This window comes from Notamacropus eugenii, chromosome 6 (assembly GCF_028372415.1).
Source record: "Notamacropus eugenii isolate mMacEug1 chromosome 6, mMacEug1.pri_v2, whole genome shotgun sequence".
In the NCBI taxonomy this organism is placed as follows: Eukaryota; Metazoa; Chordata; class Mammalia; order Diprotodontia; family Macropodidae; genus Notamacropus; species Notamacropus eugenii.
In genome coordinates, this window is record NC_092877.1 from 305,303,062 (window position 1) to 305,330,978 (window position 27,917).

At 39.0% G+C, this 27,917-nt stretch overlaps 2 protein-coding genes across 3 annotated transcripts; both read right to left on the reverse strand.

Annotated features, from left to right (window-relative positions):
* Nucleotides 1–243: 243 nt before the first annotated feature.
* Nucleotides 244–2,943, reverse strand: LOC140511547 (gamma-crystallin E-like). Its single transcript, XM_072620673.1, has 3 exons — nt 2,935–2,943; nt 2,591–2,833; nt 244–562 (listed from the first exon to the last, which is right to left on the reverse strand). The coding sequence occupies exons 1-3, from the start codon at nt 2,941–2,943 to the stop codon at nt 290–292; spliced, it is 525 nt and encodes a 174-aa protein (XP_072476774.1). The 3' UTR covers nt 244–289.
* A 13,905-nt stretch (nt 2,944–16,848) lies between these two features.
* Nucleotides 16,849–18,781, reverse strand: LOC140511548 (gamma-crystallin D-like). Of its 2 annotated transcripts, none has more exons than XM_072620676.1 (3): nt 18,773–18,781; nt 18,432–18,674; nt 16,849–17,121 (listed from the first exon to the last, which is right to left on the reverse strand). In XM_072620676.1, exons 1-3 carry the CDS (start codon nt 18,779–18,781, stop codon nt 16,849–16,851), a joined length of 525 nt encoding a protein of 174 aa, XP_072476777.1. The 2 variants fall into 2 exon arrangements, with proteins under 2 accessions (XP_072476777.1, XP_072476776.1); XM_072620675.1 differs by having other exon boundaries at nt 16,849–17,124.
* Nucleotides 18,782–27,917: the final 9,136 nt, after the last annotated feature.

The following is a 27,917-nucleotide window of genomic DNA, read 5'->3' on the forward strand; positions in this document are numbered from 1 at the left end:
GACAAGTTTTAAAAGATTAAGCCTCCTAGGAATGACTAAAGAGTTCACATTTTTTAAATACAGGCCTCTGCAGTGACACATTTGGTTCAGAGGTTCTGAGAGACTGGATGAATATCAGATAACCTTCCCCACCTCAGATGACACAGGAAAACCTACTTTCAGCCTTGCCTTGTTCCAGTTAAGCCTTTAAGATGGGACCGAAGAAACCACAAGACCTTTTAATTGCAGGGAACACACAGGAAGTATTTTATTAATCTCCAGATTGAGATAGGCAGAGAGTAAACATATTTTAGTAGTAGTCTATCACTCTCCTCACAGAGCCCACTTTGGTGTTCACGGCTCCCCAGTCCAGGTATCTCCTGTACTCCCCCGGCCTCAGCAAGTACTGCCTTCCTCGGTAGTTGGGCAGCTCATAGAGGATCCAGTAGCCCTCCAGCACGTTGAAGGAGTGCATCTCCTGAAAGTGGAATCGATCTTGAAGAGATGAGCAGTCCTCAGTGAGCTCCACCATCTGGCCTCTGTAGTCTTCTCTCTCATAGATCCGAAGTCGATGGGAGCGGGTCTGTTGAACCAGAGCAGAAGATGGAAAGTCATAAGAGAATTGCCTGTTTTGGCAAATAATCCAATAAGCAACCAATCCAAGGGATTGTTAAACGCCAATACTTGCAAGATGCCAGGGATGCTGGGAATACCAACAAAATGGAAAACTGGGATCTATGCTTGAGGAGTACACATTCCATGGGAGGGATACAATATGTCAACAGTAGACCCATGATCTTTTGAGTGGTGAGAGATTACTGACAACTGCTTCAGGGAGGGGGAGGTAAGATCAGAAGAAACTTCATATGGGAGGTAACATGAGCTGAGTCTTTAGGGATTCTAAGAGGAAGAGGTGGTGAAGGAATGGCAGACAGACAGCCTGGGCAAAAGCACAGAGGTGGAGATGAAACGACAGGTTCTGGGAAAAGCAAGTAAGCTAATTTGTCTGGAAAACAGAGTCCGTGAAGAGGAGAAATATGAAAGAAGGCTGGAACCCACAGACTAGAGCCAGATAACAAAGGGCTTGAAATGCAAAATAGAGGGGTGTATATTTTATTCTAGGGGCAAATGGTAGGCATAGAAGGCTCTTGAATAAGGGAGTGACACAGTAAGATTTGGACTTTAGGAAGATGATGTTGACAGCCAATTGGAAGACAGGAGATGAATATGGAAGTAGGGAGAGAGACTGGAAGCTCAAAGTCCAACTGGAGTTTGATTAATTAATTAATCCAATTAATTCAATAAGGATTAATCACAAGCACCCAATTCTTTTCCTTTCTCAGATTTAAGACAGCCAAATTAAAAGGAAGAGTCATTCAATTTGTGTAAATAACCATTATTTTTGTATTTTAAAATCTCACATGTCTATAGTGATCTCTCTATGTGACCCTGCTCACAACGTTTTAATCTCTCTGGGTCTCAGTTTCCTCACCTGTAAAATGAGAGCCAGACTAGATGATTTCTAAGTCCCTTTCTAGCTGTCAATCCTATGATCCCATTTATGAGACTGGAATCATTAAACCTTAGAAAGTCTTATGTACTCCAGAGAAGAAGCATTTCAATGTCTCTCTTTTTCGATTTTCTATTCTGTTAAAGGAAACTGAAGGAGAGCAAGGCTACCTATTTCCCATTCCCAGGCCACGAATTGCTAATGGCATCAGAAAGATAGGCTGGTCCATTCAATCTCCTTTCTGTCGCTTTAAGTTCTACACTGTTGCCCCAACACAAGTCATCTTGCAACAGTTACTATTTCGTTTCTTGCTCCAGCGCACATTCCTGCAAATCTCTTCTAAAGGTTGAGCAAAAATAGAAGCTCAGCCCTCAGGCTAGTGCTGAGGGAGTGTACCAGAATCAAATTAAGGAGGGGTCCCTGGGGACCGGGCAGAGTATGGCTTTTTGAATTTTCCTACCTATTTCTCTGGCTTTCTGCTTCTGAATATTACCCCCTCCACTCTCCCTAGCTCCAACAGTCTTCTGGTGGCCTCATCTCCCTTTTTTTCCCTCTCAAATCCTATTCTCAGGAAAAGATCTGCTGATGGATTCACACTGAGGAGCAAATGAGTGATAAAGCCTCTGTATCACTCCTTTAAGGGGATGTATATTTTAATAAGTGTCTTTCACAAATGCATATCCCTTCCAAATAATGAAGTCAAAAGAATTAATCTCCAATTGTTGATTTTCACACATCAGTAGGCAGGCAGATAAGGCATTCTGGGGACAGGGAGACCTTCATCACTACAACTGCATCACATAAACAGCTGACTACTTCATGTGTTCTTATTGTAGATGCTGGAAGCCTCCGGTGTTAGCATGATTACTTATTCTTTGTCCGTGAGGCAGTCTAGTCCAGAATACACCATAGATGCCCATTAGTCAGAGGTTCATAAATTTCAAATGATTTCTCCTTGATGGAGAAGAAGACAGTACAGCCCCAGCTAGGCTCACAATTAGATACTTCTTGGGATTAATAATGGAATTTTGTTGATAAAGGTTACTTGGTCCACTATTGACCTAACTCCTTATGATGAGATGAAGGTAAAACTGAACTCACATGAGGGATGATTCGGCACGACCTGATGGAGTCATTGAAGCCCATCCACTCCTGGTAGTCACGATACTCGCCCCTCCGCAGATAGTACTGACAGCCGGAATAATTGGGGTGCTCATAGAGCATCCAATTGCCACTATCAACCCTCACAGAGTTGCAGCGGCTAAAGTAGGCCTGGAGGTTAGGGTGGTCACTGCCACACTCATAGTAACGGCCCTGGAAGTTCCGGTCCTCGTAGAAGGTGATCTGAAATGGAAGAAAGAAGGTTCAAAGGCCTGATCTCACCCCAACCACATGGACCCTATTTCCCAGAAAGACATTCTAGGAAACGTCCCTGCTTGGCTTACCTTCCCCATGCTTGATCAATGGAGGATGGTACTGAGAGCTCAGTGTTATGGACTACAGCTGCGGCAGCTCCCATATATATAGCAGGTCTGCTGCTGCATTGACAAAAATAACACAAAAGGGGCCCAGTGGGCCTAGGGAGGGGATTGCCACTTTTTTTCTTTATATATCATGATCATGAGGGTTCATTGTATGTTTTACTCTTGTTCTCTCCAGAGCCTTCGAATTGCTGTTCCTGGCTAATGCTGTGAATGGCTTCTAATGAGGACTTTAAAATAAGTGTGATTTGGGGGCATGAGCATTGACTACAACCTAGTTAAATGTGCTCACTGAATATATTTATCTTCCTTAATTTCAAATTTAAATTTGAAAAGACTGTGGTGAAGTTGGGACAGTGCTTGAGTTTGGAGTCGGGAAGACCTAGGTTCAGTCAATCAGTATCCATGAGAGTATATTTATATAAACTGATGCAAAGTAAAGTGCGCAGAGACAGGAAAGCACTCTATCCAATACAAAAACATAGGTGAAAAGAACAGCAATCACAAAACAATTAAAAATCCGTGTTACAAAGAATGAGCAAGGCTCCAAAGAACTGAGAGGATGTTACCAAGCCACTCCTTCATACAGGTTACAGGGGTTACATATTGTACCTGTTTTTTTGACTTTTTCAATATATTCAATAACTGTGCTGATGTATTTTCTTCTTTTTCTCATCTTTTTGTCTTTAAAGAATACTATTTGTTATGTAGGATGGTTATCTAGGAGAAGGAAGAGGAGAGATATTGGGGAAAATTATGATGATGTAAAAAAATGAATAAAAATATATTTTAAAATTCCATGTTACAAAATTACAAATAATAGTTTGGTTCTCAGGAAGAAATGAGAATACATCTCCCCTCTATTCCTTTGTGGAGGTGGTGTGTATGAGCGTGCCATTAGGTGTGGAACCTTGCACACAATGCCAGTTGTTTGTGGAGTTTTTTTGATGTATGGATTGGTTTTACCAATTTTTTTCTCTTCTTCCTCTAATTTTTAAAAAAATTGCTTTCATATAAGAGATGGTTCTCTGAGAGGCAGAAAGTGGAGTGCAGGGGTTCAAAGGCAAATCCAGATTATTTAAAAATAAAAGATATCAATAGAAATATTTTAGCAAAAACATTTTTAAAAGCATTACCAAGTGGCAGGCACTGTGCTGGGTGGACAAAAGTGAAAGTCCCTCAATGATCTTACATTTCACTAGGGAAGTACAATGTGTTCACAGATAAGTACATACAGGAGAGACACAAAACTCACACACAATGATTGGTGGAAGGCCATTAACCACTGGGGGTATGATGAAAGGGTTCTTGAAGGAGGTGGCATTTGAATTGAATCTTGAAGTGTTCTAAAAAGCACAAATGAGAGGGGAGAGCAATGTGAGGGAGAGTGATATGTAATCAGTCTGGAGAGTTAGACTGGAGAATAATTGTAAAAGGCTTCAAGTGCCAAAGAGGAATTTGCATTTTAATTTAAAGACAATAGGGAGCCTTTAAAACTTATTGAACAGAGGAATGATGCACTTTGGGAGAACCAATTCGTCAGCTATGTGAAGAATGTATTAGAGAGGGAAGAGGCTGGATTCTGGGAAACCAATTAGGAGGCATTTAAATAATCCAGAAGAGAAATGATGATAATTTGGACTAAAACGATTGTGGAGAAAAGATAGATATGGGACATGTTGAGAAGCAATCAATACACCTGGTAATTGATTGGAAACAGGTAAGGATGAATCAAACTGAAGATTTGAAAGTTTGAGGTTGAGTCCTTGGGTGAGAAGTTGGCTGACTGGAAGAATGGTGGTGTCTTCAACAAAAGCAGAGTAGATGGGAACAGGGGGTTTCCTGTTTAGGGAACATGATAATGAGTTCCATTTTGGACATATTGAGTTTGAGAGCATATGGAACATCCAAGTGAAGAGGTCCAATGGGCAACTGGAAATGCTGATCTAGAGCTCAGGAAAGATGGGAATCATCTGTATAGAGATGATCTTTGAATCCAGTGGAGTTAATGAGATCATTAATGAGAAAATATGTAAAGAGAGAATTGAGGTCCCAGGATAGAGTATTGTGGTACAACCAATACACAGCGGGCAATTATGTGATGATTGTGTAAAGGATACTGACAGAATTTATGGTCAGATGAGTAAGAAGAGAACTAAGTCTAAGAAATGTCGCAAAAATGAGGATGACAGTGTCCAGAAGCAGAGTGGTCAACAGTGCTAATCTCTGAAGAAGTCATTATTAAATAGAACAGTTTCTGTCAAGTGGTGGGAACTGGAACCAGACTGCAAGCTCTTTCTCGTAGCATCTATCATGAGTCTTTTGGAATAGTCTTGGATCATTGTATTGCTAAGATGAGTAAAGTCATTCATAGCTGATCATTGCACAATGTTGCTGTTACTGTGTAGAATATTCTTCTGGTTCTGTTCACTTCACTTTGCATCAGTTCATGTAAGTCCAGGGTTTTTTTAAAATCTCCCTGCTCATTGTTTCTTATAGTGCAATAGAATTCAATTACACTCATTCAATTCAATTGTTCAGTCATTCCCCAATTGATGGGCATCTCCTTAATTTCCAATTCTTTGTCACCACAAAAATACAACTCTTTTTTTCTTGAAAAAGGATTATTTTATAGATGATTACCCATAAGTGTCATGGAAGACAATGTTAAATTTTTATGGTAAGCGCTTACATCTCACAAATCCACAAATACCATTAAATCAGGTATGAATTAGCTGCTTTGTTGGTTGTCTGAATTCATGTAAGTGATGGAGAAAAATGTTTATAATGCAGATTAAAGTTAAAAGTGTGTTCTGTTGTTAACAATTTATCACCTCTAATTATAGCTATAGAAATATAGAAATACCCTGAGGGATTCAGGTTAGGGAGAGTTTGATGGAAGAAATTGTGTAGAATATGGGGAAGAATCACTCAGTGGAAGTAATTTCCTATTACCCTAGGAGAGCATATCTATACATATGTCAAGCAGATTCCCTCTGCCTTCAGATTTTCTATACCATTTGATTCACAATTCTACCTAACCCTGCATATGTCCACAAACTTCATCCACATTGCTATCTCCTATTAATGTCCCCCTTTCCATCACATTGGAACTCAAAATCACAAAAAGCTGCCCATAGTAAAGTCCAAATTTCTTTGCATACAGCATTCTTTGAAAATCATCAAATGTTGGGCTACAAAGTAATGATGGTGCATTTTCTGTAGCTGTGAAGCCTAATTTCTGGCTTTCATTAGTAACTGTCTGATTTCCTTTTACCTGTAAGTAAGTTGGTCAGTGTATTTATTTCCATAGATTAGATTATCTTTCCAGACATTTTATTATCCACTAAGCCTGTGATTTCAGTGTTTATTAACAATAATAAGTGGAATGTATAGTATTTTAAAATTTGCAAAGTATTTTACTTATATTATCTTATTTGATTTTTGCTACAACCCTATGAGATATGTACTAAAGGTATATTTATCTCCATTTTACAAGTGAGGGAACTAAGATGCAATGAGGTTAAGTGACTTCTCTGGTCACATAACTTATTATGAGTTATTATAATAACTTATTATTAGTATGAGAAGGGAGGGTATAATCCAGGTCTCTCTTGACTGCAAGCCAAATACTCCACTATCCCATGCTGCCCCTTCTTTTCATTTTACCCATCCTTTGTCCCATGATTCTATAGGCATATTAAAAAAAACCCTTAGATAAGCGAAAATGCTCCCTGAGTTTTAGTACTGGCAAGTAGCCAGTTTGGAATTATGCCCCTTAACTTATTAAACCAGGTATATCCTTTGACCCCAAGTGGGCCTAGATTCCAAAGAAATCAAAGAACGTGGAAAAGGACCAATATGTACAATAACATTTAAAATTGCTTTTTTTTTTTTTTTGTAGTGGCAAAGAACTGGAAACTAAGGGATTGGGAAATGGTTGAACAAATTATGATATGTGAATGTAAGAGAATATTGTGCTCAAGAACAAAAGGGACCACTTTAGAGATACTTTGAAAATTTGTATAAACTGATGCAGTGAAGTGAGTAGGATTGGCAGAACAATTTATCTAACAACAACAACATTGTAAAGAAAAACAGCTTTGAGAGACTTAATAACTCTGATCAATGAAGCAAATACCCATAATTTCAGAGTACACGTGATGAGGCATGCCACTCATCTCCTGACTAAGAGGTGATGGATTAAAGATATAGAATGTCTTATTTTTGGACATGGACAGTGTGGAAATATATTTTCCTTGATTATGTGTATTTGTTGCAAGGATCCTGTTTTTCTTTTCCTTTTTTTAATTGGGGCAAATTTTTAAATTGTATTTAATACAATAAGTACCATAAATCAGGAGGGAGCAAGAGGATTATAATGGGGTTTTACCCCTTTCCTCTCTTCAAAAAATGGAGAGAAGCAAACAGAAGGCAGGCCAGAAGGAATCAGAAATAAACAGAGTTTTAAAGATTACATGTGGAATATATTTTATTTTCTTTAATTTGGAGGGGGGAGTCTCCTTTAGCAAGCTGTTGACTCTTTTTTCATAATTTTCTTGCATCTGTTGTTTCCCTTCACAATTTTTGCTCTACTTCTCTTAGTTGATTTTCAGAATCCCTTTTGAGCTCTTCCACGGCCTGAGACCAATTCATATTTTTTTCTTGGAGGCTTTGGATGGAGAAGCTTTGACTTCGTTTTCTTCTGCTTATATATTTTGGTCTTCCTTGTCATCAAAGTAAGATTCTATAGTCTGCTATATATTTTCTGCTTTTTGATCATTTCCTCAGCCATTTACTTGACTTTTTCAGTTCTTTGTCAAGGTAGTTCTCTGCTTCCAGTGGGGGTAAGGGGGGTGTACTGTCAGTCTCTTGATCTCCCCATAATCTGTGGTCCTAGAGCTCCACTGCCTCTGCCCCTGCTGCAGCTGCCATTGGCTCCTTCATTCCCTCTGCCACCCTGGGGCTGAGGCTGAACCACTCCTCTCTCTCACACAGGTCTGACAGGTTTTTTCCACTGACTTTCCAATTTGTCCTTCATGTTTTGGGGTTGTGAAGTCTGGAAACCACCACAGGTGTCAGAGATTCAGTCCCCCCAAGGCCTGCTCAGGTTCCATCTGTGCTGACATGGCCCATGTTGGACTGTGCTCTGCTCCCAGCTCAGCACTATAGCTGCTTCCCATTAACCTTCCAGGCTGTCTTGGACTGGAGATTTGCTTCACTCCGTCATTCTGTGGGTTCTACAGCTCCAGAATTTGTTTAGAGTCACTTTTTACAGGTATTTGGCTGAGTCTGGGGGGGAGACCTCTGCTTTGTCATCTTGGCTCTGCTCCCTTATTATATACATTTGAAAAAAGGGCAAGTTCTACGTGGTGGAGATTCATAGCTTTATGTGCAATCTTCTCATGTTCTGTAATATATATGAAAATATTAATTTTTGAGTGTTCATTAAGTTTAGAATAAAACATTGACGGTGGAAAAGAAGAGTATTGACTGTTACTTGGATGGCTGTGGGGGCAGCATGGAGCAGTGGTATCATGTTAAGTTTCATCCCCTGGTGTATTGAAGTTAGCTTGTACCACCTTGGGAGACCCAACTGTTGCATTTTCAGTGTGAGCATTGGCACCTTGGAAATCAATAAGTACCATAAATCAGGGCTTAATTTATTGCTTAGTTGATTGTCCCAGGGTAACCTGTGGCCTTGAGGTTACATGTGGCCTTGGGTGCAGTTCTTTGACTGAGTCCAAGTTTTACAGAACAGATCCTCTTATTAAGGGGATTTATTCTGTGAAGTTTGGATTTAGTCAAAGGGCCTCACTTGAGGACCTAGTGGGCCACATGTGGCCTTGAGGTTCCACATCCCTGTGAGTCTACACTTAAGAAAGTGATGGAGAAAATGTTAAAAAAAAAAAAAAAGGTAGAATATATTTAAAGGTGTGTTTTGCCTATTTTTTCAGAGCTTATTTAACTTTTAACACTACACCCCTGGTTTCATCTTCAGCAAGTATAGGTGATTTGTCTTTGGTGCTACCCAGTATTGCTTTTCTCATATCTTTCCTCTTTATCATCAATGCATGGCTCTCAACCCTGTTTCCATGTACAAAAGTGAACATATGTGCTTACACACACACAAACACACACACACATACATACACACAATAAGACATTTTACAGACACTAAAAACAATGGGGACTGCTCAGTAAAAGTCATCCCTTTTTACTCAATTATTTCCAGTGGAGACAACTGTCAAAATACCAAGAAAAAGAAGTTAATGAATGGGCATAGTCAAGAAAAGAGGAGGCATCTGTAGTCATGGAGTTGGGGAAGGTGATTTCTCAGTTGATATTTCCTATACAGTGTTGAGTTTCCAAGACCCCGCAGCAGCAATACTCTGATACCGGTGACTGGCTTAGGTCATTTTGTCGCCAGTTTAACAGGGCAAGTTATCATCCAGTCAAAGGTGTTGTGGGTCTAAGCCCATGACTGTACAAGAAAAACTTTAAACAAGGCCCCAAAGTATTCCTGGGTCACTCACAGGAAGGAAAAGAGATGATGAACAAGAATGAAAATCGAGGCCAGTCTGCTGTTTTTGGGGCTGAGAGAGGAAGAGGAAAGCACGATCAGCAGCGACAGACAAAGCTGGATCTGGTACACAAAGAGAATTCCCAGATGGCAAAGCAGGGTTCAGTGGAGCTTACAATCAAGTTGCATCGGGTTTTGCTTGCTCAGTGGTTTCTAGACCCACGCTAGCCATTACTTATGCTTGTTTGTGTTTTCTAGTAGCTCCTAGCGATCCTTTGTAGCTAAACAGTTACCCTCCTCTGGAGCTAAAAAACCTGGAGGACTGTGCGAGCTGAAGAATGCTTCTTCTGCAATAGCAGACTACTCTCCTCTTATTCATTTGTGTATTTATTAGGATATTTCCCTTGGATCCTGCTTATTTTAGTTTGGGTTTGGAAAGGGAGTCCTCTCTGTGAGCTCCCAGAAGAATGGAGATACTGCAGGAAGGGACTTATTGGTCTGTTTGTCAGTAGGGAGTAGAAGGAACTGAGGAATTTTTTGAATTAATCTGATAACAAAAGAAAATCACCTATGATAAAAAGCAAACTCAAAAACACACAAAAAACCCCCTGCACTCTGGATTTGCTCTAGTCTATTTTCATCTGAAGATACAGCTCTAAGGAGTCCCCAACTTTATTTTTTTCCTGGCAAAGAAATAAGAATGCTGATTCCTTTTATATTTCCTTTTCACTTTCCTTCTCTCCATCCATCATCATTGTGCTCTCTATCCCTTCCCTAGGCAAAACTTGCTTTCATAAAAAGGATCCTACTTAGCAAACATCAGAAAGTTGGAGTATTCTTTGGCTCTTCTCTCTCCTTTGGTATCCATATCCAATAATTTCCTCAAATCCAGTAATTAATTCCTAAGGATTTTTTAGGTCATCATCATCATCATTAGTGACAAGAAGCATTTGGATTCCATTTTAAGGTTTGCAGAGTATTTTACAAGTATTGTCTCATTTTATCCTCACAGTAATCCAGAGAGAGAGGTACAATTATTTTCCTTAATTTACAGAATAGAAAACTGAGGCAAACAGAGATTAAGCAATTTGCCCAGAGAAAGTCACACAGCTAGTGGTTTGCACAGTGCCTGGAACATAGTATATGCTTAATAAATGTTATTGCTTGATAGTAAGTTTCTGAGGCTAGATTTGAACTCAAGTCTTCTTGAGTCTAAGTCTAGCTCTCTATTCACTACACTACCCAGAACCTTCTGGGTGTAAGTGTCTTGGCCTTGAAAATGAGAAGCCGAGAAGAGAAGCAGGATCCAACTAACTTCAGTGAGGAAATCCACACTGGAGGTGACATGATCTTGAAGAAATCAAGGCAGCATTTTGCATAGTTACTTGGTAAATGCAACAACAAAGGTAACACTATTACTGCCAACAAGGCATTAAACAGAAAGACATGCTTGATAAAAGTGTTCCTCACTGTTATTGGGATTTTGTTGACAGAGTCATTTTAGTCTTCTCCCACTCTTCGTGATTTCATTGGGGTTTTTCTTGCCATTTCCTTTTCCATCTCATTTTACAAATGAAGAATTGAGGCTAGCCAGGGTTAAGTGACTTGTCCAGGGTCACACATCTAATAAGTGTCTGAAGTTGTATTTGAACTCATATGACGAGCTTTCCTGATTCGAAGCCCAGTGCTCTCTCTCCACTGAGCCACCTAGCTGTCCCCACTATTATTGAAAGAGGGATTCCAAATAGATAATGAGATCTTTCGAATGTTCTTATTTTTTAGTTATTGCATCAATCTCCAAAACATTACAGAGCCTGCTCAATGAAGTCCTTGATTACTCAGAAGTTAGTTTAACAGTCTATGCAGAAAAAAACTAAAAAGATTTTAAAAAATACCTATTGTCCTCACTGCAGCATGTGGTTTGATGGCCAGTCCACTGAATTGTAGGTGTATATATATATATATATATGTGTGTGTGTATGTGTGTGTGTATGTATATGTGTTTGTATACATATATGCATGTGTGTAGACATGTGCATATATACATATACATGTCTATGTACACACATGTGTGTATGTGTATATATATATATATATATATGCATTTGGGAAATTAGACAATACTTTAATGATGCTAAGCTGCTTCTTCACACAAAAGCCTATGCTTGCTTTTTAACACCAATGTTACGCTCCAGGAACCTTGGAGGCATGGAATATGCAATATTCTCTGAATCCCTCCTCTTCTTGCCATCCTGGTTAATTGCTCCTCCTGAATTACTATCTCAGTAACCTTGAATTTTGGTTCCTCTAGGAACCAAACTTTGGAACCTTCAGGATCAAATATAAAATTTCCTGTTTGGCAGGTAAAACCCTTCATAACCTGGCCACCCCCTAGACTTTTCTTTTCTTTTATACCTTCTAACCCCTTCTCTCTATATATACTCTGTGATCCAGTAACAATGGTCTCTATTCTGTCACTGGATCTCCTGACTCAGGACAGTTTCACTGACTATTTGCCATGTCTGGAATACTCTTTCCTCATCTCCATCTCCTGATGTTTCTGGCTTCCTTCAAGTCCCAGATAAAGTCCCATCTCCCAGGAAGTCTCTTCCTTTTGTTGATTATTTTCAATTGATCCTCTGTATAGTGTGTTTGTACATAGTTGTGTGTTGTGTTTCTCATTTACTAGATTGTGAGATCCTTGAGAGCAGGGACTGTCCTTTGCCTTTCTTTATATCCTCGGTGCTTAGCACAGAGCCTGGCACATAGTAGGTGCTTCATAAATATTTAAGGGATGACCGACTAATACAGGGAAGCAAGCTGAGATAAAACCTCATGAGGCTCTCAAAGATGGACTCCAGGGTTTCTGTGGTGGGAATATGGGTATAATGGCCTAAATGGTCTGAAGATATCCCAGAAGCATGGTTCCACATAAGATAAGGTGAAAATTCAGCCATCTTCCTAGAAAACTAAACCTGTGTCTGCATGACAACCTCTAATCATTTTATAAATAATAATTGTGGTCAGCTCAGATATCCAATCATTCTACTCTGAAGGCAGCTAATGGGTCAGATCACCTTGACTTGCAGGTGATATTTAATTGGCCATTGTTAAAAGTATTGGATTATAGATCTTAGGCTGGAAGACACCTCAGAGGCCATCTAGTACAACCTTTTTATTTTATAGTTGAGAAAATGAAGACAACATGATTTATTTGGGGAGTAAGTAGAAAAATTGGGACTTAAACCCAAGTCCAGAAGCTGCCTTCCTAGCCAATGAATTTAGCAATGGAAATGTAAACGTCAAGGGTAGCTCTTTGAAAACAGAATTACAGGCACTGTAAACACAGAACTTGTCAGTTCATTTCAATTCTCAAAAAATCCTACTTCAGATACTTATTAGCTGTGTGACCTTGAGCAAGTCACTTAACTTCCCTTTGCCTCACTTTTCTTATGTGTAAAATGAAGGGTCTTGACTAGACAGAATCTAAGGATTCTTCTAATCAATGTACTGGTTTGTACTTTGTGCTCAGCACTGTGTTGTGTTGAGGGAAATGTAATAGAAATACAGCTCCATCCCTGCTCTCAAGGAGCGTAAGCTCATGCTTAGGAGGCAGAATATATTAATGAAACGATTAAGTATTGGTAGTGTCTGCTGCCATCTGTGACAGCCCTGCTATGGCGTTTCAAGTGGAAAGGGAAGTGAGGCTGCTGTCTGAAAGAGGAGCAGGGCAGGTTTGATGTGCCAGAGGATGCTGAGCTCTGGCTCCTGCCTTTGAGCTTGGACTTTCTTATCTCCCCTTTGTTGGTTTTTATTTGGGACTCATGTTCTGATTTCACCCAAGGTCTTTTCAGGTGTTGCTAGTGTCCTAGAAATCACACTCTCTGATCTATCTGCCTCTCTCCTGCTGTTGGGGATTCTCAGTGATCTCTGCCCGTTTTGCATCATGGCTGTATGAACAAGACAAAGCTTTGCTTCTGTAGTCCTGGTGCTGTCAACAGACTCACTACACCCCTTCCTCCTCACACCACCAATGCTATGAAAGACAGCCAGATTCCTAAGACAAACCACCTGTCCAAAGTTACAGACTTTGTGATAATAATAAACTGAAGGTTTCTGACGCTAAGTTCTACGTTGCCTAAATAGAAGAGAGAGAGAGACGAGAGAGAGAGAGAGAGAGAGAGAGAGAGAGAGAGAGAGAGAGAGAGAGAGAGAGAGAGAGAGAGAGAGAGAGAACTGCATGTCTATTTATCTGTAAAACAGCATTTTTGAGACTCATGATGGAAAATGCTAACCACATCCAGAGAAAGAACTATGGACTCTGAATGCAGACTGAAGCAGACTATTTTCACTTTTTTTTGGTTTTTTCTTTCTCCTGGTTTTTCCCTTTTTTTAATTCCTCTTTTACAACATGACTAATGTGGAAATATGTTTAAAATGATTGCACATGTATGTCAGATTGCTTGCTGTCTTGGGGAGAGTAGGAGTAAAATTTGGAACTCAAAAGTTTACGAAAATGAATGTTGAAAACTATCTTTACATGTAATTGGGAAAAAAGCACTCTTAAGGGAAAAAATAGCACTTTTTAGATTTTATTAAATTGTTGATTATCTGTGGTTATATCTGCCAGTAATGCTGGATTTGAAGTAAGAAGACAGTTTCAAATCCATTTACTATCTGTGTGACCTCTTTGGACCTCATTGTCCTCATCTGCAAAATGAGGGGATTGAAAACTGGATGACCTCTAAGGTCCCTTCCGCTTCTAAATCTTCGATCCTATAATCCTATGAATGGGCCAAGAATCTGCAGCTGGTGAATTTTGCAAGGAGGGGAAGAAAGAGAGGCAAAGAGGGGAAGGAAAAGGGGAGTAAACTTTGACTGGCAATGTAAAGTGACAGGTGAGAGAGGGTAGAATGGAAGGAAGGGCATTGGTTGTCCAACCAATAATCAGTGGTGCAGAATACAATGCTTGATGGGCCCCGTTACAAGAGAAATGCTTGTTATAAAGTGGATTTTCATGAGATATGATAGGTATGGGTCCTGCAATGGTGAAGGCCCTCAGTGCCCCATTCTGAAACACTACTTTGAGGTGTTATTTCCATGCTGAGGTTGTTTAGCAATTGTAGTTGTACCTTTCTTTTTGAAGGAGAGTATAAATTTACCAAATTAAAAAGTTGAATGGGAGGGGATAGTGAGAATAAGTTTTATTACCTTAATAAAATAGTAGAAATGTTTGTCAGTTTAGCATAACTGATTCCATTTTGTTGTATGCCTTTATTTTGTTAGTGAGCTGTTTTGAGTAATTTTTTCTACAAGTTTTTTTCAATAATAAAATAAATGCTTGTGTGGTACGATGTAGCAAATAACATATGTGTTCTTAAACACTGAAAAACATATATGGATCTTCCGATAAGACAGATCTCCAACGATAAAATATTATAAACAGCTTTATTAGTAATTTACGTAGTAAACTACCATTCAAATTATGTGGTAAACAACTTGGGAACACCCACAGCTAGAAGTATTAAAAAACAAAACAACCAATCATTATCCTGTTCTTGTGGCTTGACTAGGGTTGGCTTCCTCCCACTTGAGACCTGAGCAGTCTTTGTGTATTAGGGGTCCGAGCTGACTGACTGATTGATGGAGAATTACTAGAGGACCACCTCAGAAGGAGACATAAAGCCTCTGACTGGGCAGAGAATGAACCTTGTAGTGAGTCCCTTTTAAGAGAAACTTATCAGAACCTCCAAGACTCAGGTTGGTGGTTTGTTCTTAGAGGAGAGTATTGTTTACATGTTTCAGTTAATAAAGTTTGATTGCATGCATGGAGAAGTGTGAGTCTAATTACCTGTTTTCTCACACTGGTTAGCATAGGTAATAATGAATTATCTGTATCTATGATGCATTATGGAGATACCACTTTTCTAGTGTTTAGATAGCTGATGAGAGTCAGAATGGTTTGGGTTCAAACTCTCCTCTTATAACCAACTTTTTAATCCTCTCCAGGTAACTTTCTACTTCTATAAAGTGCACAACAGTTTTTGGCCTGAAAAAAAATTGATAAATGGAGTTTCATTATGTGATAGGCCTCCGCTCTAACAAAATCCCAGGTCTGGAAAAACATACAAAGAGTTTGAAGGGGGGTATGGGTAATAGTTTGATCAGACCATGGAGCTAAAAGTAACTTGGAAGTTATGTGCGTGTGCACATGTGGATGTGTCACAGATATGGCTCCTGTATTTATATAATAGCAGAGTAATAGCCTTTTGGAAAAAAAAGACAAATTCTTCTTCTCAGGACCAGGAGTGGCCTGATCCGTCATAGACTTCTGGGATTGTGAGATTTTGTTTATCTCTTTTCTGGTCAAGGAATTATCATATGATGTGAATAATAGGTTGGGACTTGGAGTGAGCCTAGAAAAAAAAAAAAAGAAGCAAGGAGCTAGAAGAAGAACCAGAGAGACTCTGAGCGTTCATCTTTATGGCAGCTCCCAATAGAAGAAAGGATGAAGAAACTGTCAGGGAGTGGTCTCAACAGAAAGCAATGGCAAGGCTAGAATCTGAGATGTGGTTTCTTCTTCCAGGGGAAAAAAATCACAGGGAGGAGAACTGAAAACATTGGGAAGGGTTAGAGAGGCATAAAGATTATGTTTTATCACTGGAGCTTGTCCTAAAGTAGACTTGCTGGGGGAGGGGAATGTGAAAGTTTCCCTTCTCTCTCTCCCCTTTCTTTATTTTAGCTGACTGCAGTTGGTGTCCACTTCTGGGATTGTTTCCTTACTCTGCCAGGTATTTTTTTTCTGATCCAGTTTTACTTCTCATAAACGTCTGTGGTCCACTCAGATGTGTATTTCTTTATATCCACTCATTTGTGGTGGGACAGCTCTCAACCCCTAGCCCATTGAGAATTTCTCTAAATGGGACCACAGTTTGCAAGCCTTTTATCCTGTATTTTTGTTATTTTGTTTTTAAAAAGATACTACCCAGGAGTAGAAATGAAATGAGATCAGATTAATGGAATCTATCTCATTCTACAAATTCAGTACTCTTTTAAAGAGTTAGGAACTCTTCCCTCAGGCTTCTGACCAGAGAACCAAATATGGGCATCAATGATGTATCCTTGCTAAATATCCTTTCTCTACTACGACTAAATAAACCTCCTTTTTGTTAACTGTTCTGATCAAAGGGTGTCACATTTCATTCCAATTCAAACCCAAAACCTCAGATCATCCTGAGATGGACCCTGCTTCTATCAGAAGAGCCAAATAAAACACAGGGACCAATTAATGCCAGGAACACACAGAAAATATTTTATTAATTTCCAGATTGAGAAACGATGAGTGTAAACATATTTTAGTACAAATCCATGACCCTTCTCAAAGAGCCCACCTTGGCATTCGTAGCCCCCCAATCTTGAAATCTTCTGTATTCTCCGGGTCTCAGCAGATATTGTCTTCCTCTGTAGTTGGGCAGCTCATAAAGAATCCAGCAACCCTCTAACACATTGAGGGAGTAAACCTCATGGAAATGGAGGCGGTCTTGGAGGGAAGAACAGTCTTCACTGAGCTCTGCCATCTGGCCACGGAAGTCTTCTCTCTCATAGATTCTGATTCTGTGGGATCCAGTCTGCTGATGCCATCAAGAGAAAAGGCAAACAAATGAAAAGTGAGAGTTTTTCCACATTTAATTAAAAGTCACAGACTGGGTTAGTTAACTTGATCCTTTCAAAAGACCATCCAGTATATTTCACTGTACAAAGTAAAATTTGTAAAACACTTGTTTCATTGATGGTGAGTTTGGGAAGTATAGAAACAGTAACATTCTTCACATCATATAATTTGTCATTAGAAGAACCAAGAGAGGTACTCAACTGGGTCAGAAAGCCTCTGAGGATGACATAATTCCTTGATCACTATGTGGTCTTCAATCTGTAGAACGATTTCCTTTTAAATATGCTAGTTTACTAATATTTTTGGTCCCTTGGCTTAGTTTGGAAGAAAAGGTTTTTTTCCTGCCAAATAAAGTGAAGTTTGACCTATTAAGTCCATCTACAGAATAAATGATTCAGTAATGATTTAAAACTTAAATCTTAGAAAATGTTTATAATATTTACATTTGTCAAGTATTCTTGATATCTATCTGTCTATCTACCTAATCTATCTACCAAGATTCTATGATATCCTGGCAGTGTATATCAGTCAGTGTGATTTTAATTCAGTAATTTTTCACCTATCATCAGGACATCTCAGACCCAAAACACAGCTCTCCTTGAGTTCAAATATAAATTTTCAAGAACACCAAGGTATAAATGCAACATATCTTAGTGTAAACATTGCCTGAAGGTAAATCAGGAAAATAAGGAATAAGGAAAAACCACCTGTATTGGATTTCTCCCTTCTAATTTTCTGTCATTCTTGTGGTGACTACCTTGTTTAGCACTTTTTTTTGGTTTCATGTGCCTTAGTCATTCCTCTTGCGTACCTCAAGAGTAAGGATCATATCATACATTTTGTATCTACTACAGCACCTATTGTGTATGGGGCACATACTATGTGTTTAATCAATACTTGTTAATATATTAGCTGTTCATCATTCTCTGTATTTATTGGCAAACCTTTATTAAATTTGAATAAAATGTACCTTCTTTTTTAAGTTTATCTGAACTCTGCCAACTATTCTGAATATTTGCTTGTCAAATGCCCATACATTTTCACATAGTTTGAAAATTTTAATTTGAAGTCCACTGGCCTTTTCTTAGTATTATAGCATTATGGATTTAGAACTGAAAGGACCCTTTGAGGCCATGGAATCTCATTTTACAAATGAAAACACTAAGGACCATGGAGGTGAAATGAATTGCTCAAGATTAAAAAGCCAATACATGGCAGGTCTGTGATTTGAACCCTCTGAGTCCAAATCCACAAAGCTAAACTCACATGAGGGATGATGCGGCAGGATCTGATGGAGTCATTGAGGCCCATCCACTCTTGGTAGTCAGGATACTCGCCCCTCCTCAGGTAGTACTGGCACCCTGCATAATTGGGCTGCTCATAGATCATCCAGTTACCACTGTCAACCCGCACAGAGTTGCAGCGACTGAAGTAAGATTGAAGGTTGGAGTGGTCACTGCTGCACTCATAGTAATGGCCCTGGAAGGCGCGATCTTCGAAGAAAGTGATCTGAAATGGAAGAAAAAGAATCATGGGCCTGATGCCCCACAAACTACATGTCGGCCAAATCCCCAAGACACTTTGTGGTAGCTTCAGGCTTTGCTCACCTTTCCCATGTCTGTGTGATGGCTGATGCTGAGTCCTGTGCGATGGGCAACAGCAGCGACAGCCCCAATATATATAGCAGGTTTGCTGCTGCGTCGGCAAGAACAGCACAAAAGAGGCCCAGCGTGGCTAGTAAGGGGATTTTCACGTCCTCTTTTTTCTGTTCTGTGTCATCGTCCGAAGGGGTTCATTGTATGTTTTGCTCTCATTCTTTCTCGTACATTCGAGTTGTTGACCTTGGTCAATACAGGGATTCCTATTGAGGCCTTTTGAAGAACTATAATTTGGGACATTGTCTACTTCATAATAGAGGTAGAGTTTCAGCTATTTCAGAGTCTCTGTCTTTGGAAAATGGCCTCAAGTGTCAATCATGTTATATAAGATAGGAAGAATGGAAAATGTGCAATTGGGAAAAGAGTATAAAAAGTTATAGAACATGGAAAATATGAGCTAACCAGGGAAAATTATCCAGTTACTTCCTTGCATAAAATATTTAACAGTGAATTCCAATAAGAGGAGATGTAATTTTCACATATTGAGGGATTTAGGTTAACTACTTGAATTTCCTGCTGCAAGGTTGTATAAGATATTGGAATATATTACCAAGGAAGTCTGTGGAATTTCCTCCTTTAAAAAGGCTAAAGAGTAGAACCTCTCCGCTTGATGTTGGATCACTTTAGTACAATCTTACTGAGAATCAGATGGAAGGATAATAACTTTCCAAGCTCTCTTGTCTCTCAGTGAAGCTAGGATTAAAAGTGAAGACGGTTTGCAATCAATGTAGAAATGATGTGTTTGCCCATTTCCCCAAAGTGATCAATAATCTACACAAGCCAAGTCGACAACAATGTCGATTTTATTCATTTAAACTTTGCCATTCACACTGGTCACCCTTCATACTTGGAATATACTCTCTGCTCATCTCAACCTCCTAGAATCCCACTTCCTTCAAAACTCAACTCAGGCATCCATCTTCTACATGAAACCTTTCCTGATCCCCCAATTACTAATGCCTTCCTTCTTAAACTACCTTGTGTTTATCTGTATTTATTCTCTTTATATTTATTCTACAAATGCTTGTATGTGTACTCATCTCCCTGGTTAGAATGTAAGCTCCTCAATAGCAGGGAATGTTTCATTCTTTTATTCATGTCTTCAATGCTATTATGCCTGGCATGTAGTAGGTGCTTAATCAATACTTATCCATTGATTGATCGTGGTTTAATTGTCATTCCTTATGCCTGGAATATATGCCTTGCTCACCTCCATCTCACAGAATCCATATGCTTTTTAGTATTGCTGTACATGACATTGTTTTAGCAGTATCTATGGTTTTCCTGGTTCTGCTTTCTTCACTCTACATCACTTCATAGAAGTCCTACTATGTAGTAATAAATAGCTAGGATTTACATAGTGTTTTGGTGTTTTATCCTCATCCTGGAAGGTAGGTGTTATTATAATCCTCATCTTACAGATGAGGAAACTGAGGCAAATAGTCAAGTGATTTGTCCAGGGCCACATAATCTGAAGCCAGATTTGAACTCAAGTCCTCCTGACTCTAGGTCCAGTACTTTATCTACTGGGTCACTTAGCTGCCTATGTTTCTTTGAATTTCTTACATTCTTTTTATATAGACCAAAAATATTCTGTTACACTCAGACATTATAATTTGTCAGCCATTCTTCAATTATTAGGCCCCCATCTTGTTTCAAGTTTCTTTGCTACTATGAAATAGTGCTACAAATGAATATCTTGTTATAAAAATACAGATCTTTAATTCTATCTTACCTGAGAGGTATATGGTATGAACACAGGATATAAACAGTTTGGGGTGCATTTTAAACTGAGACATGGGGTTTCCAAGTTGATGAAATTATAAAAACAAAACACTTTTTTGTAGTGAGCTCAATAAAAAAAAACATATTCCTGGTTGATTGATTACATATTTATCACACCTCTTGGGCTTGGTTAGATCTCATGAAAGCCCCAAGAACTTTGTATAAACATGAAATGAAATTGGCATTGGTTGAAGCTGAGAAGGGAAAGAAGCAATAATTAGGGGCTGGGTTTCCAATTACATCATTGATTCATTAGGCTGGAAGGAAGAATAAGGCACAGAGAAGCATCCTGGGAGTCAGCAGATCTGTGTCTAGTACTGCTCTATTATCAGCTAGCTATGTGATAAGATAAAATAGTTTGTGCTCTTAGGTTCTTTCCTCATGTGCAAAATGAAGAACTTAGATCAGAACACTAGGATCCATTTTGGCTTCTCATCTTGAGAAGTCATCTAGTACACTGGAGATTGGGGGAGGGAGAAAGGGAGCAAACACTATTAAATACTTACCATATGTTAAATGTCACTTCATTTGATCTTCACATCAATCCTCGTAGATAGGTCTTATTATTATTCCCATTTTACAGTCAAAGAAACTGAGGCAGAGAGACGTTAAGTAATTTGCCCAGGATCACATAGTTGTTAAAAAATGGATTTGGACTCAGGACTTCTTGACTCTTGACCCAAGCACTGCACTTCTCTGCCATTTAGTAGTTTTTGAAGTGTGGTTCATTTGGGAGTCCTTGGAAGTCTTTCAGCTTGTTTGTACCTAGTCTTTTATCATATTAATATACAAGATTTAATTCGATGGATATTCATTAAACACCTCCTGTTTGCAATGTTTATTTCTTGTGTTTCAGTCTCTGTGACAAATACTTATGATAAAACATGTCCCAGTGTATAAAGTCCTTAGATACTCTATAGACAGGAAATCACTGTTTGTATATTCTAAGTAAGAATGTCATACAAATGTTAATTTGTAATGACTGAGTCAATAGTCAGCAGACTCCTTGGAATAAAACTGAATAATGGATGAAAGACAGATTTGAGCCCAGGTGTGTGGGGGGTGGGAAGGAGAATAATGAATAATAAACAGCTAGAGAAAAGGAATAAGAAATGAGTGTGAAGTCAGAGATATAGTGGGCAGAATATCTCAGTGAACGTGGGGCTGGTGGAAATGTTCCAGGAATTTCTGAGTAGGGACTGGCAGAGGAAAGTGTTTCATGTCTCTGAGACTGGCAGCAAACAGCTTGGAAATCAATTGACCCTGAATCTGAGGATAAATTCTGTAGAGTTTCAAAGATAGGACTTTGCTTCCTTAAGGACCATAGGAGCTTGCTGACTAGGGCTAAAGTTGGAAGTGGAACCATGGTGGGACCTAGGAAAAGAAATTAAAACTCCTCAGAGAGTACAGAAGGGAAAAACCAGGCAACTGAGCAGAGGAATCTGGTACTGAGAAATCTCTAAGCCATTCTTAATTTGGACAAAATTAGACTCTGTGACCATATTGTGAGCCTGAGTGATTGTCAAGGTGGTGTTTTGGAACCACCAGCAGTCAGTCAGTAAGGATTTACTAAGTGCTTACTGTGTGCCAAGAACTGTGCTAAGCACTTGGGATGCAAAAAAAGGGAAAAGGAACTTACATTCTAATGGGAGAGACAAATAAGAAAACAACTAGGTACATCATATATAAGTATGCATGTGTGTATATGTAAGTATGTGTGTTTGTGTATATGTAAGTATGTGTGTTTGTGTGTATGTATATGTATATACATACACATACGTAAGACAGACTCTACACTAAGATTTTTGGGACATATACATATATACATATATATACACACACACACACACATTCTACATATAGTGTATGTATATACATACATGCATATATATGTGTGTGTATATGTATGTGTGCATACATGTATTATATACATATATATATATATGGAGAGAGGGAGAGATTGTTCTGAAAGTCTTAGTGCATTTTTAAAAGCTTCTAAAGCTTAAGGAAAGGCATTACTAGCTAGAGGGGTTGGGAAAGACCCCTCAAAGGTAGGATTTGAGGTGAGTCTTGAATGAAGCAGGGAGTGTTGCTATTCAAAAGTAAGCCACAAGTGGGGTCCAACCACTGGTCACCCCAGTTGTCTGTCCTCACCTCCCATTCACTATATGATGCTATGCAGTGAGTAGCAAGCTTTTCCATACTCAGAAAGTAGGCTCTTCTCTCCTTAGCCTCTTCCTTTTGGAGATGGCAACACTCATCTCAATTTCATTAACTTAAAAAGTTTGGTGTGGAATTTACCTAATCAGATTTCTCATGGCTCCAGACCCAGCCTTGCTTAGAAAGACCCTACCCTCTGATTTACTGCCTCCAAACCTGCCTTTTCCTCTCTTCTTGGCCCAAGGATAAGAGAGTAAATCTGAGTTAAAAGAGGGTTTGACTCACATATCTGCTGTGACAAGTCTGGCTTCCCATCAGTATAGAGGAAACTCGGAGCTCTCTACAAGTCACTCCCAGGCTAGTTTGAGCAAGCAGTCATTCATTCATTCAGTCTATAAGCATTCTTTGATCTCTTGGAGTTTGCTGGATAGATTTCTTTCTTAAAGACCAGGCCTGAAACCCAATTCACTCTAGCTCTTCCTGATGGGCTAACAATAGGCGCCTGTCCAAACACCACTGACTTAATGGTTATTTTGAGGTCCCTGATGGCTCAGAGTGAATGTAAATAGTAATTGTTTCCCTTTTGGCCAGAAACAATCTTGAAGGTCTCCCAGTTTGATTTGATTTTTTTTTTAAAGGGGCCATCCCTTGGTTCACTTCTTAAACAGTCCTAATCACTGAATGGGTATTGCCTCAGTCAAAGAGAGAATTCCAATAGACCTTAGCTTAAAAAGTCCAAGGTCTCCCACTGCATTCTGGGCCATCTTCAGTCGGCCTGATCTATATCTGGCCACTAAACTCAGATGACTCTGGAGGAGAAAGTGAGGCTCGTGACTTTGCACAGCCTTCTCTCACTGTAATTCAATTCACTTGCAAGTCATGGCATCATGTTGCTGGTGTCATGGTCCTCTTTGAGAACAGAAGGACAAACCACACAACAACCCCGTGTTCATCTTCGTACTCCCACCACAGAAAACTTGTACTTTGTAGCTGGCATCCTGGGCTCTAATAAGTGAGCTTTTGCTTTATCTCACTGGGAACCAGGCTTCCATACCTCTTCCCAATCATCTCTATCCAGGTTTCTCCATATTCAGTCAGTTGGTTAATACATATTTATTAAGTGCCTACTCTGGACCAGTCACTGTATTGGAATACAAAGAAAAGCAAAAAATAGTCCCTGCCATTGAGAAGCCATCAATCTAATAGAGGAGACAATGTGAAGATAGCTGTGTACAAACTAGCTATATATGGGATAAATAGGAAATAACTGACAGGGGGAAGATGCCGTGGGAAAGGCTTCCTGGAGAAGATGTGATTTTAGCTAGGTCTTGAAGGAAGAGAGAGAAGGAAAGAGATAGGGAGAGATGAGAAGGGAGAACATTGCAGGTATTAGGGACAGAGAGTAAAAATGCTTGGTTCTGTTGAATAGATGATTAGAAGGTAAATGGCGAGGGCTTTAGTCTGAGGGATTCAGCCCTAAAAGGGGACCATCTCACATTCTCTGGTGACAGGAAGTGATAGCAGAAGAGGCAACAAGATTGGGTCATACAGATGAATTAATTTGCCTGTATCCGTTTTCATTGCTAGTAAAATCAGTACTCTGCAGAAGGAAATAGCAGACCAGTCCAGTATCTTTGCCAAGAAAAGCCCAAATAGGGTCACAAAGAGTCAGACATGACTGAAAATTGATTAAACAACAAAATTAGTCCTCACCTTCCCATTTGTTCTAGTGAGGTTTGTTTCAGCTTCAAGTGGGAGCAGGGAGAATAAGTTAGAAGTTTTTTGCTTTCTTGAAGAGGAGTAAATGAACTTGATAACCATTGATCATCTGTTTTTCTGTCTTTAGATAAGAATATTAAAGTCTAGACAGATAGAAATCTGTCTGGTTTTTAAAGATCTTTTAAAAACAGTTGTCCCAACTCATCCTGCTATACTTTTCCAATATATAAAAGTTCACAACTTAAGGAAATGTGTCCTTGCTTATAATCCAAATTCTTCTTGTTGCAACTTAAGCACATTTCTGGTTGTTTAGGCTTCGGGGGAAAATGGATAATTGCAGGCTGTCGTCTGTTGTCTACATTCTTTACACATTCAAATAATGTTGCTAAATCAACCAGAAGCTTTTTTTTTGTGAGTGAAATAGTGTAGTTTCCTCTAAGCTCTTTATATATCTTTAAATATTTTTATGATTCTTTTCTTAATTTTTTTTCTGTCATCCCATATTAGAAACAGGAAGGATAAAAGTACTAAAATTTATGAGTATGATAAACTACTGAAGGTCTGATTGGTTTGGGCTTTTGGCCTTTGGGTTGCTAATTTCTTCAAGTAGGAGAAAGATCCAATAACAAAGGATAAGTTGAGTGTAGATTCTCTTGTGCCTTCCTGAAAATCTGAGATTCAAGGTGGTTGTATGAAAAAGAACCAGGAATGACTAAAATGTTGCTATGGTCAGTCAGTTAACCAGCATTTATTAAGAGCCTACTATGTGCCAGACATTGTGCTAAGCTCTGGGGATACAAAGAAAAGCAAAAACCAGTCCCTGACCTCAATGAATGAAAAACTTCACAGTGACTATGAATGCTACCTGGACTGTAAACTATACCTTGGAGGTTTTAACCCTGCCATCTCTACAACTTCCATCCTGTAGTCTTGCTGTCCTGATTGGTGACTTGCTCATCTGGCCCACTATTTCAAACAAGTCCCAGTTATACTTTACTTCCCTTTCTATTTTGAGGTCTTCTCATCTGTTTCAATAGCAGCCTTGATGCCATGTGTATACCTTCAGTTAAACAAGCAGGGTGGCTCAATGTTTGAAACACTGGGCCTAGAGTCAGGAAGACCTGAGTTCAAATTTGAGCTTAAACACTTACTAGCTGTGTGATCTTGGGTGAGTCATTTCACTTCAGGTTCCTCATCTGTAATAGGATTGTTATAAAGTACTCAGCATAGTGCCTGGCACATAGGAAGTGCTATATAAATATTTATTCCCTTCCTCAATTTTCCCCCTTTCTCACTCCTGGAGCCATGATTCAATCAACTCTGTTCTTATTCCTAGAAGTCATATGTCAACCTACTCCCCTATGACTGCCCAATTCACCATCCTTGTAAGGAAATGTCCCTCCATGGCCACTAATCTCCCATGTGGGTAGTGTTCTCCATTTGAATATAAGCTTTTTGAGGGCATACACTTAATTTCTTTTGTATTTGTATCTCCAGGGCTTAGCACAGAGCAGGGACATAGGATGTATTTAAAAGACAATTGTCATTCATTCATTTCTTTATGACTTTTAAAAATGCTACAGATGTGTAAGGTTATAAATTTCACAGGATCTTGATACTACATAAACCTTTCTACATGGGGCAAAAAGGAAGAAAGAATAAATTCAGCAGGAAATATTTCCAGGGTCAAGCAGGTAAAGTAATTCTTCAACTTAAATATTGGATTGCTTAAAAAAAATTTGATTTTTCCTTCCTGAGTGGGGATGATAATTTGATATTGGAATTTGAATAATGTGTGGTGATAAATTTAAAATTAAGTAAGCTGAAATAGATCTCAGCAGGACAATTTCCATATAACTATTTGAGTTAAAGAAGACTGTTAGGTTCTCAGTCTCCAAGATTGTGATTGAGTATTTAGCCAGGAAGTGATTAAATTTCTTAGTTACCAAATCTGCTTTCACTTCAATCTTCTCCCTCTTTCAGTGGAAATATTCAGAATTGTAAAGAGAGATTGGCAATTGTAAGTTTCTCCATTTATCTAGCGAGTTTCATTGAGGAGTACAGATATTCTTCAACTAATGTTCATAACTGGTTCTATGGAAATAAAGTTTAGGTAACAGAATATGGTGGTATGTTGTCAAAGGAAGTCACACCCCTCTTTAAAATGGGTCCACTATCAATTCTTCTCTACTCTCAGTGGGGTCTTCACTGGGTCCTCCAAAAAAATTTTCCTTTTTCTTGATTGACTTTTTATCTTATTTCCACCCCTCATGCTATTTTAAGTCCCTTCTCAAATACTCAAAGCTTCCTCCGCTCCCTCTGCTCTCAGCAGATGTCCTTGCCTCCTACATTACTGGAAAGATAGACTGCTCTGTTATCAGTCCCTTCTTCTCTGTTTTATCCTGTGAAACTCCCCAATCTCACCTATCCTTTTCTTCTTTTACTTCTGCCTCTGAAAAGGAGTTGACTTTTCTTTTCTCTAGGGTCAATCCCTTTAACTGTTCCCTCAATCCCATCTTTTCTTGACTCATCCAGGAACTTGTTCCATGCATTATCCTTCTGTATACCATCTTCCATCTTGTCTTATCTACTGGTTTTCCACTTTCTGCCTACAAACACATGTAGGTCTTCCCAAACCTAAAAACAAAAACCAAGCATCACTTGATCCTACTGTCCCTTTGAGCTATTATTTTGTTTCTTTCCTTTTCTTTGCCAGACTTCTGAAAAGCATTTATCTTTGCTGCTGTCAGTTTTTAAAATTACTTTCTCATTTTTCATCTTCTTGAAATCCATATTGCTTCCCTATCACATGCTTGAAGCTGATCTTTCAATTGCTAAATCTGATAGTTCTTTCTCACTCTTTATCCTGAATTTTTTGATGATTCTGGCCAGCCCTCATTCTTTTCTCCCTGGGTTTCTGTGACACTCCTCTCTTTAGGTTCTTGGTCTATTTGTGTGACCACACCTACTCCTTCCTTGATGGAGATGGAGATTCTCTAACTCCTGCATGTTTAGTGGGTATTTCCCCAATTAATGGGTGTCCCCTTAATTTCCAATTCTTTGCCATCACAAAAAGAGCTGCTATAAATATTTTTGTACATGTAGGTCATTTTCCATTTTTTACACTCCCTTTGGGATACAGACCTAGTAGTGGTATTGCTGGATCAAAGGGTATATGCACAGTTTTATAACCCTTTGGGCATAGTTCCAAATTACTCTCTGTAATGGCTGGATCAGTTCACAACTTCACTAATAATATATTAATATCCTAATTTTCCCACAGCTCCAACATTTATCATTTTCCTTTTCTGTCCTATTAAACTATCTGATAGGTGTGAGGTGGTACCAGCATTTTAAATTTGCATTTCTCCAATCAATAGTGATTTAGAGCATTTTTCATGATTATAGAAAGCTTTAATTTTTTCATTTG

What these genes read in the sequence shown, in the direction of transcription:
- LOC140511547 (XM_072620673.1), bottom strand. An exon ending in CGTGCCGAATCATCCCTCAT is followed by an intron (nt 563 to 2,590) that starts GTGAGTTCAGTT and finishes CTGGTTCAACAG; the next exon opens with ACCCGCTCCCATCGACTTCG.
- LOC140511548 (XM_072620675.1), bottom strand. An exon ending in CCTGCCGCATCATCCCTCAT is followed by an intron (nt 17,125 to 18,431) that starts GTGAGTTTAGCT and finishes TGATGGCATCAG; the next exon opens with CAGACTGGATCCCACAGAAT.